The 10,807-nt window shown below is 44.2% G+C and overlaps 1 protein-coding gene across 2 annotated transcripts in view; it reads right to left on the bottom strand.

Moving 5' to 3' along the window:
* Positions 1–1,191: 1,191 nt before the first annotated feature.
* CD84 (CD84 molecule) overlaps positions 1,192–10,807 on the bottom strand; it is a 37,411-nt gene continuing 27,795 nt past the window's right edge. Inside the window, exons 4-10 of one of the 2 annotated variants that reach the window (XM_023725136.1) lie at positions 6,861–7,112; positions 6,345–6,464; positions 5,651–5,707; positions 4,023–4,123; positions 3,223–3,285; positions 2,691–2,764; positions 1,192–1,560 (exon numbers count right to left, since the gene is read on the bottom strand). In XM_023725136.1, the coding sequence (XP_023580904.1) occupies position 1,560; positions 2,691–2,764; positions 3,223–3,285; positions 4,023–4,123; positions 5,651–5,707; positions 6,345–6,464; positions 6,861–7,112 (668 nt within the window). In that variant the 3' untranslated portion in view covers positions 1,192–1,559. The remainder of the gene's footprint in view (positions 1,561–2,690; positions 2,765–3,222; positions 3,286–4,022; positions 4,124–5,650; positions 5,708–6,344; positions 6,465–6,860; positions 7,113–10,807) is intronic. The other variant, XM_023725137.1, reaches the window with a different exon arrangement.

Here is a 10,807-nt window from a genome sequence, read left to right as displayed (position 1 = left end):
AAGAGTCAACAGAGAGAGAAAGCTTTCCCCTGGAGCCGGTGCTCTGAATTTGGACTTCTAGCCTCCTGGACTGTGAGAGAAAAAACTTCTCTTTGTTAAAGCCATTTGCTTGTGGTGTTTCTGTTATAGCAGCACTAGATAACCAAGACAGGCCCTAACACAGTGTTAATGGCAGTTGGTGCTAGATGGTTCTACGGACCCATTCTTTTTGCCTAAATGCAGTTTATTTCTGCTGTTTAGCCTGGGATTGTTCAAGGGAGTTTAGGATTTAGCTGGTTATGTTTGCTAACACGTAAGGGAAATAATTCCTCAAATGATCATATGAACGTCCTGCTCAGCTGTGGGTGATTCCTTCCCGGTGCTGTCAACCAGGAGTTAACATCTGGTTGTGTTTTTGTGGGTGTTGCAGGGGTGGGGACACTCAGTCTCAGCTTGAGCCTCGTGGCTCTCTGGGTTGAGTCTTAGGAAGTGGGATGAACCCTGGTAGTTTCATTATCTACACCATCATCCTCCACGTTCTCTCTGGAGAATGACTCTACTTCTTTCAGGGTCTCTTGTTTTGATGATTGGGTTATACCTAGTTCCCCTGAACTGCACTGAAGTGCTGCTCAATTTCTTATGGAGAGGAGGGGTACAGGGTATAGCTTCTACTTCTTGCTGAGGCTGCTTGGAGTGATACAGAAGGAGACCTTGGCCAGAAAGAAAACCTTACTTGGCTTCTGAAGAGGAGCCTGAAGAAAAGTGCCCCGGCAGTCTAATTCTTACAGAAAGAGATTTTCTCATTTGGAGAGTGTGTCTGCATGACTGAGAGCCACAACTCTTACAGCCATGCCACCGTGTGTGGTTGGGTTGGTTGAGAACAAATGTTCCTGGGCAAAGGGATATGGAGGGCTGACATGCAGTCCCCATTCTGCTTGCCAAGCCAGTCTTTCGGGTGTGGGGCTGCCTCTGCCCCAGTGAAAGGATGCCTTTTCCTAATGTGCTCAAGCTGCTGTGTGGACTAGTGGAGACCATGCACCAGGGCTCCTCACAGACATCCAGTGTGAGCAGTTTCCCAGCTGGTGTGCCATGGCATATTACACATGTGCAAAATATTGATCACCTCCACCCACAGGGCTGCTGGTCACAAGAAGCTTCCACCTATGTGTAGTCTCCATATATCATAAGCGGTCTTGATTGTTCACCCTAGTGTGCTGTAAAAAGACGATTATTTTCTACGAATGTTGTGAAGTGAAGATGGTTGGGAAGCACTGTGCTTGGGAATCCGCCTTGTCATTCATCCAGAAGAGAGCCATCTTGGAAAAGGTTCCCACCCATTTGTCCATCTAGGCACAAGCTATGCCCAGCCACAGAGGGTTTCCTGCTTTGCTTGCATGTTGGAATGTGGGGATTTGCAATCTTCTGGTAAGATCTGGGCAGAGGATCTGGATCTGGGACACCTGCCAGTAGAGTTGGTTGTCGTTCAGTTTCTGGAGAGACAATGCTGCCTGGAGCCTAGATCACAGTTTCATAGCTTGAAGTCCCAAGAGGTTTTCTGCCACATGTGCTGGTTTTCCCCATCTGCGCACAAGAGGGAGATGTGAGGACATGTTTACTGAAAGGTGCTGCTGGGGAACTCCAGGCCCACGGGGTGCCCAGGAGAGCTAAGTAAATGGCATGGGGATGCCTTTATCTTCACTGGTGCTGGGAAAATCTGGAGTAGCAGGACTTTGTCCTCTGCTGAGTCCCACACCTTTGTTCCAGCCACCCCCTTGGGAACCTTTGGGCAATCAACTTTTTAGACCAGAAAAGAGAAGCAGAAGGGAATAGGGGGGTACTTGGAATTGATTTGGAATATAAGCTAGAGGAAAAATCTAGACTCAAGCTACCTGCCTTCCTTGTACCAAAGGATCTCTAGTTCTTTCTGTACCCCAATAACTCCACCTTTGGCTATACATTGTTGGGAGTCACCAGTTATGTAATATGCGCTCTGGTCATTTAGAGAGTTGCAAACAATCTTCCCACTGGCTTAAGGAGTCTTACGGTTTAAATTACATACTGACTGATTAATAATAGTAATTCAACTTGTCTGTAAAGATTTATTTTGAAATGTTTCAATCTAGGACCCCCTCAAATCTAGTCCTTTCCAGCTGAAAAGTCAGGTTACTCATCTGCCTCCCACCCTCCTTCAGATCCTGGATCAAACATTCTGGGTACCTGGATCCTCACTCGTTTCTCCTTCCCCTTTCCTCCTCCTCTTCTTTCTCACTCCTCTCCTTTTCCTCTTCCCTCTTTTCCTCTCCTGATCACTGAGAAGGTAAATGTCCTTCTGTCTTGTTCTCCAGGACATTCGGTTGATCTATAGATTCAGATCGAACTGTGCTTCAAGTCCATCTTCAAACGAAGTGGCACCTCCTTGCTTGTCTAACTCCTAGATGTCCTCACTACGGCCTTTTAGAATTCACTGTTAATTCTTATTTATGGACCCATTTGAAACCCACTTCAATTTCCCAACATTTCTTCCCATTGTTCATTTGTTATCATTATTTTCCCTTTTCCCCAGACTCCTGGTTCAAATGTATCTTTCATTATCTGGTAGCTTAGCTACTAAAAAGGAACATTTATAAGACATTTAATTCATTAAGAGGCCCGAAAGGTGTCCTCCCAACTGTAGCAGAGGTGAGAACCCTCAGACGGTGATGATCCCTTACCAAATCTCCAAGATGTAAAGTCCTGTGACAGAGCTGGGTTTATCTTCCCTCTTTGCGTATTCCAGAGAGGGAAACTGAGACGGAAAATTGTGAGTGTCACTAGACCACTGCACATGGTTGTGCAGGTTGTATACTATGACAGGGCTGCTGAGGGAACAAACGGGAACTGAAATTCAGCCTGTGTTTCACTTGCTAATTCATGCACCTGGTTTGAGGCTGTGTTTGCCAGAGTGGGACACCTGTTTTCTAATTTTCAAACTATGACCTACCACTGGCCCTGAGTGTCATACAGCCTGGAGTTTCCACACTGTAGTGCAAAGGCATGAAGGCTTCTGCACTTGAAAGGAGAGATCAGCCTCCCAAGCAGGCCAGTTTATGGATGGCCATGGACCTGGGAAGCAGATGAAAGTACCCGTAAACTAAAGCCCTAGACAGCTACTCCTGAGAGGTACAGAGAAGAGTCCCAAGGGATGGATGGAAGAGGTACAACTTGAATGGGTGTAACGGGGCTAAGAAGCCAGAAAGGATTTACCTTATCAGAGCACTGCACTATGGAATAAATCGTGTTCACTGCCTCTTCTTTAGAGGGAGGCACCTGTAAAACACCCGTCTTCCCCTAAGTGAGTGTGCCCAGGCCAAATCTTATGAGTCCCACTTCCCACTTCCGCCCCCGCTCATCACCCCTCCCCGGCCCCATTTTCACTAGGCAGCCTCCTCTCCTGGCTTCAGCTCTGGTTCCAGACTTGTGGGGAGCAGGCTGGTGGAGGCACAGAAGAAGGACGCACTGTAGAATCCTGATTCAGGGGGTGGAGGTGAGGGAGGGGCAGGCAGGTGAAAGGCAGGTGGGAAGAGGGAGTATGTGACAAAGTGACTTGGAGTCTGAGGAAAGCAAGCTGCTGCCAGATGAGAAAATCCTTCTAGGGGGATTACATCAGTTCTGTGCTCTCTGAGAGCCATTAGCAACCTGCTCACCATGTCAGTGGCCACATAACAGCCCTCACCTCACTCCAGGGGCTCCCTTGTTGTTTGGCCCCCATAGGAGCTACTCCAATTCTAGTCATGACTTTCATCTAACATGGGAGTCAGGCCCCCTGCTGGGAATTTCAGGGCCTCATCTGCTGGAGGCTGCCATGGGGTGACAATTGACTTGGTTCTTGTTCTCATAGAGAGGGTTGGGGCATCATTTCCCTGACAGTGGTATTTCTTGGTTGGACCCTCCAGACTCTCGGCTGTGGCTTCTGTCAAAGCCACAGCAAGCAGAGGTTAATGGTTGCCCTTGATTCCCTGTCCTAGGGTACTTGGGGGTGGTGATCCATGGTAACGTCAGCTCACCTTAGGCTGGGAGATTTCATCATAGATTCTGGTCTCTGCTGGCTGGGTGTCTCTTGGAGCTATTACGATTTGTTCATATACTATTTTCTTTGAAACATCATCTGTGTCACATACACACAAAAAAGCACACAACCACAGTATATGAAAGGTGGATGAATTTTTAGAGATTATTCTAATGCTTTCTTTTTAAGATGAAGAAATAAAGGCCTTAAGTAGTCAATTACTCCTAAGGTTTCTTGACTCTGCATCCAGAACTTTTTCCAGTATGTCTTGCTCTATTGACCTGCACTTGCCTCCTTCCATGTCCCCATCCAAGACAGACTGGCTCTGACCTCGTCTAGATAAAGGCCTGGAGCTGCTCCCACTCTGCCTGGTGGTCACATTCAGGGGCCTCATCCCTCTTGAGAAGATCTTGGGTCCTTGGGCTGTCTCTCCCTTGTTTAGGGATTGTATGTGGTAGAGGAGGCATCTGGGTCAAGCCTCACCCAGAGCTCAGTGAGAATTCTCTTCTGTTCTAGAGGCTAAAGAGAATTCCTCCAACCCCCTGTGTTTGCCATCAAAGGCAGCCGTTCCACCCGGGGTGGGATCCCACTGCACTTAGCAACACTGGCGTTTAGCATTGACTGCATTAAACAGCTAGTTGGCTTCTCATGTGAGTATCTTAGCTTCTCAACTATATTATCTCTAGTTATATGCTGTGTTGGAGTCTTCTTGTACACACCTTACCATTACTACCTCAAAGTTGAGCTCACAGTGGATGCTCCACAAACATTTGTTACTTGCTAGATTGATTTGCAAAGTCAATAAACATTTATTAAGCTCCTTCTATGTGTCAAGCTTTGTGTGAGGTCCCAGAGAAGCGAACAGGAGAGATAAGTTCCTATTTCTAAGAACTGATTGGCTGGTAGAGGCATCCAACCCAGGGTACTCTTTTTCTTTGGTATGACATGGAACATTTAGGGCCAAGTTGAAATAAGATGGCCAGAATTTTGGGCGTTTGTATTCCAGGGCATCTTAACATATCCACAAGTAACAGACCCAGTGAGCTGAGCCATGTCACGGGGCCCCAGTGTTTCAGAGTCTAGTCCTATCCCATCCCTTGCTCCAGACTTGGCCTCCAGACTTGGCCAGTGAGCCTGACTGAGTACTCTGTCTTATCTCATTTATAGATGCAAAGAATAGTCCTTCTTCCTCCCCAGGAGGCTGCTAGGGATGAGGGTAGATGTCTCCTGAGGGACCCTGTACATCACCAATGGCCTGAGCAGGCTGTGCAATTCTCCCCATCATAAGGCCATTTGAGTTACATCACAAGCCCCTTTCCCTAAAAGGCCTCCTTCTGTGCTATGCCCAGACCTTTCAATTATAATAGCTAACAGTTAATGAGTCCTTAGTATGTACCAGGCAGCAGATCAATTATCTTGTATGGATAATTCCATTTAACCCACTTACTAATATGCAGCAAGCTTTATTATTGTGCTTATTTTACAACTGAGAAAACTGAGATTTACAGTGATAAAATAACTGGCCTAAGATCCCATAGGTTCATCCCAGGCTGACTGCAAAACATATACTTTTAGTCTGAACCATTATCCTGTGAGCCCCAATCCCTCTTAGTTGTTAGGACTTACCAGAGGCTGTGGCTGAGGACTTATCAGAGCTCTTATTGAAGGTCTTCAAGTAGGCACCTGAGGAATCAGACCCAAAGGAGAGTCAGGAAGATAGAAGCAGAGACAGAGCCTGTCTACACCCTTGCTTATTATTGTGATTGGTGGAAAAGCAAGAGCTTGGGTGGACATGGGAGTAGGAGGAATAGCAGGGTGTAATGATTCCCCCAAGGGCCCAAGATCAGGTATTCTGAATTGAGAATGGCATAATTACAGAAGAATCTAGAGGGGTTCAGAGGGATCTAGTGGCAACCACAGAATGCAAAATTAGTACATATCCCTCAGTGACTTTCCAAGAGTCATACTAAAAAACCAGCAGAGTTGGAAGTGACCCTGGAGACCCTCTGGTCCAAACATCATTTCACATGTAATGACACTGTGCCAGAGAGGTTAAGACACTTGTCCAGTGAAGCACAGCTCATTAATGACAGGACTAAAGTAGAACTTGGGTTCTGAGCCCACCACACTGATGATCCTGGGAACAGATCAAGGTAATGTCATGCAGTTCTCAGGGCCATCCTTCTGGGAGGCAGTGAGGGGGTGGGGTGGGGGTTGCAGAAGGAACAAAGGAGCTCTCCACATCACCTTGGATACACGACTTCAGTTCCAGGAAGAAGGAAGGGACATTTCCACATTTTACCGTCTGGTAAAATCCTACCTTGTCTTCTCTTGTACAAATGGAACAAAAGCACTGGAGATAGAATGAGAGCAAGCAAAAAGGGCACAGCCAGCACAGACAGCAGCTCAGCGTGGTGAGTATGGAGGCTCATTGCAGCTTCTGCAAATAGAAGGTGTAGTGAGTCTTCACTTCCCCGGAAATAGACCCAAGAGCCTGGGTGGGGTTGGCCACACTCAGGGACACTATCAAGATTGGGTTCCTTCCTGGGGAGTAGCAAAGTCCTAGGGAAACTGCACTTTCTGCTATTGAAAGCCAGGATTACAAACTCTGAATCAGAGAGCCACACAGGGAATGCCTCAGAAAACCTTGAAATGCCTAGCATCTCTCAGAAGGCTTTGGGCTCTTTTCCAGTGGGCTTCCTGAGAAGAGAGGCCCTGAGGGACCAATTTTGGCATAAGGAGGTACATTCTCCCAGAGAACGAGGCCCATGTTTCCGCCTTGCAACAATTCAGAGTGATTTCTGAAGATCCAGGAGGACTAGACAGAGATGGTTACCTGCACAGAGCTGCTGGGTGGAAATGGAGTCAGAGTTGTTGCTGACAGGGTTCCAGGCTGTACAAGTGTAAGTCAACTCTTGGTCCTCAGGGGTCTGGAAGATTCTAAGGACATTACCCTCTTCTCCCAGGGGGCTCCATCTGTATGTCACATTCTTTTCTTCCTTCTCCACAGAACAGGTCAGTGTGACATTACAAGAGCTGTTCACAGATGTCATTAAACTTTGTGTAATTTTTGGCTTCCCAAGCCGACCTATGAAGGGAAAACACACAAGCAAGTGGTGAGCTGAAACCAGCTTGTAAGAGACAATTGTTAAATTTTCAGGAATTTTGCAAGATGATTGTTAAACACAAACATCATTACAAATTAAAAACTTACAATTATATTATATTAAAAAGAAAGGTAATAAATACTCAAAACCCATCAATTCTAATTATTTTTTTGACATTTGACTATTGTTTATGTTCTTGAGGTTATTTACATCTATTGTATCGGCCCTTTGTAATGGTATACTTCCGGGCATGTCTTTCCAACTCCACATGGCTTGAAATCAGCCACAGAAATTGGCAAATGCTACAAACCAGGGCTTGATTTACTGTTTTATTGATTGTCGCTCTAGAGTTAAGAAATGTTATTAATGCAGATTAAATGTAAAAGTAGATCATGTCAGTAGCCTTTATATTGTGAATAGTACACACACACACACACACACACACACACACACACAAAATCCAGTATTTGATAACCATTATCTAATTCAGCAAAGGTGTTGCTCATGTCACTGATGACCAAGTGAGCTCCCAATATATGTACATGTCTTTGTTGAATCACTTTTTTCTTATTTTGTTGTGGTTAGGCGCCATTGAGTTGGTTCTGACTCATACCGACCACGTGTACAACAGAACAAAACACTGCACGGTCCTGTGCCATCCTCATAATCGTTGCTATGCCTGAGGCCATTCTTATTAGTTAACTTAAATGACAATATTAACTAATATTCATGTTGGAACTACACTCATTCATCAATTGCAATCATAGGTTGGTTGGATATAAGTGTTTGGCAAAAACAAACATAAGCATTTGTGAGAATCAACTGGTTATATGGAATAAATTACAATAAATAGAATTTTATTATCATTTATGAAGTTGTGTTCTACAATCCTTTTTATCAGTAAAATTTATAATAAATTTGTATGCCTCAGTGGCGCAGTGGTTAAGTGACTGCTATCTGAAAGGTTGGCAGTTCAAATCCACCAGCTGCTCCTTGGAAATGCTATGGGGCAGTTCTACTCTGTCCTATGGGATCACTATGAGTTGGAATAGACTTGACAGCAATGGGTTTCGTTTTTTGTTTTTTTTAAATATGTATATATATGGGTGTGTGTACTGACTATTCACAATATAATGGCTACAGACATGACCTACTTTTAAGTTTAATCTGTATACACGCACACATCTCATGGAGAGCCAGTTCAACATTATCAGCACACTTCTACAGGAAGCAATCCTTTAAAAAAATTTTTTTTGTTCTGTTTTCTGGTGTATATGTGTTTTCTTTAAGTTTTTTGTTTTGTCTTAAAGTGACCAGGGTGAAAAGCTACTTCTTTACAAGTTCATTTTTTTAAAACACAGCTCTAACTCATGGTGACCCCATGTGTTACAGAGTAGAACTGCTTCATAGAGTTTTCTTGGCTGTGATCACCAGGCCTTTCTTCCACAGTACTGCTGGGTGGGTTTGAACTGCCAATCTTTCAGTTAGTAGTCAAGTGCAAATCATTTGCACCACCTAGAGTTACTACTAAAGAACAATCATATTTCACTTCAGGTAGTAGCTAGATCTAGAGTCCCTGGGTGGTGCAAATAGTTGGCTGCTAACCAAAAGGTTGGAGGTTGGAGTCCATCCAGAGGCACTTTGGAAGAAAGGCCTGGCAATCTACTTGTGAAAAATCAGCATTGAAAAACGCTGTGGAGTACAGTTTTACTCTGACATAAAGACCTTGATTAGGTATAACAGTGATTAATACAAATATGAATTAGTGAAAAATGAACCTAATTGTGTGTGTGTGTGTGTGTGTGTGTGTGTGTGTGTGTGTGCGTGTTTTTCTTTAGAAACTTGATTTAGAAGAATGTCTCATGTGTGTTTTTCTTGAGAAATTTAATTTAGAAGAATGTCTGTGTCCCTGCTTGGTATTTACATATTTTTAAAAAGACTTTTTTTTTCTTCTTCTTTTTGATGGGTCTGGAGGTGAGGGATAGTGGTGAAGAATATGGTTCGCATTTCATTTGTGAACAGAGACTTTACCTGCACAAAGCTGCTGGGCAGAGAAGGTCAGAGTCATGGCTGATGGGTCTTCATCCTCTCAAGCCAGAGTGTGGAAGGCATGTTAGACCTGGTTTGGAATCCATGCTCCACTACTTGCTAGCTGTATAATGTTGGAGAGGGTGTATAGCTTCACTGAGGTTCAGTTCCCTCATTTTAACGTGAGGATGACAATTTCCTCTTGTTAGGGTGGTTGTGAGGATTAAATGAGATATATACAATGAACATTCTGGTGGCGTTAAAAGCTTCACTGCTGACCAAAAGGTCTGCAGTTTGAATCCACCAGCTGCTCCTTGGAAACCCGATGGGGCAGTTTTACTCTGTCCTATAGGATCGCTATGAGTCGGAGTTCACTCAACGGCAATGAGTTGTTTTTTTTTTTTAATCTATGCTTGAATAACATTATATATTGTTGTTGTTAGGTGCCATCGAGTTGGTTCCAACCATAGTGACCCTATGTACAACAGAACAAAACACTGCCTGGTCTTGCGCCATCCTCACAGTCATTGCTATGCTTCAGCCTATTGTTGCAGCCACTATGTCAATCCATCTCGTTAACGGTCCCCTTTTTTGATGACCCTCTACTTTACCAAGCATGATGTCCTTCTCCAGGGACTGATCCCTCCTAATAACATGTCCAAAGTATGTGAGACATAGTCTCACCATCCTTGCTTCTAAGGACCATTCTGGCTGTACTTCTTCCAAGACAGATTTGTTTGTTCTTGTGGCAGTCCATGGTATACTCAATATTCTTCGCCAGCACCACAATTCAAAGGTGTCAGTTCTTCTTCGGTCTTCCTTATTCATTGTCCAGCTTTCACATGCATATGAAGTGATTGAAAACATCATGGCTTGGGTCAGGAGCACCTTAGTCTTCAAGCTGACATCTTTGCTTTTTAAGACTTTAAAGACGTCTTTTGCAGCAGATTTGCCCAATGCTATGCGTCATTTGATTTCTTGAGTGCTGCTTCCATGGTGTTGTGTATCCAAGGAAAATGAAATCCTTGACAACTTCGGTCTTTTCTCCGTTTATCATGATGTTGCTTATTGGTTCAGTTGTGAAGATTTTTGTTTTCTTATATTGAGCTGCAATCCATACTGAAGGCTGTAGTCTTTGATCTTCATCAGTAAGTGCTTCAAGTCTTCTTCACTTTCGGCAAGCAAGGTTGTGTCATCTGCATAACGCAGGTTGTTACTGAGTGTTCCTCCAATCCTGATGCCCTGTTCTTCTTCTTCGTGTAGTCCAGCTTCTTGGATTATTTGATCAGCATACAGATTGAATAAGTATGGTGAAAGGATACAACCCTGAAACACACCTTTTCTAACTTTAAACGACGCAGTGTCCCCTTGTTCTGTTCGAACAACTGCCTCTTGATCTATGTACAGTTTCCTCATAAGCACATCTAAGTGTTCGGGAATTCCCATTCTTCACAATGTTATCCATAATTTGTTATGATCCACACAGTTGAATGCCTTTGCATAGTCAATAAAACAAAGGTAAACATCTTTTGGTACTCTCTGCTTTCAGGCAAGATCCATCCAACATTAGCAATGATATCCCTGGTTCGACATCTTCTTTGAATCCACCTTGGATTTCTGAAAGTTACCTGTCAATGTACCACTGCAA

The sequence above is a fragment of the Trichechus manatus genome, unplaced genomic scaffold, assembly GCF_000243295.1.
Source record: "Trichechus manatus latirostris isolate Lorelei unplaced genomic scaffold, TriManLat1.0 scaffold00288, whole genome shotgun sequence".
Classification (NCBI taxonomy): Eukaryota; Metazoa; Chordata; class Mammalia; order Sirenia; family Trichechidae; genus Trichechus; species Trichechus manatus.
This window is presented reverse-complemented; position numbering and strand designations above follow the sequence as displayed.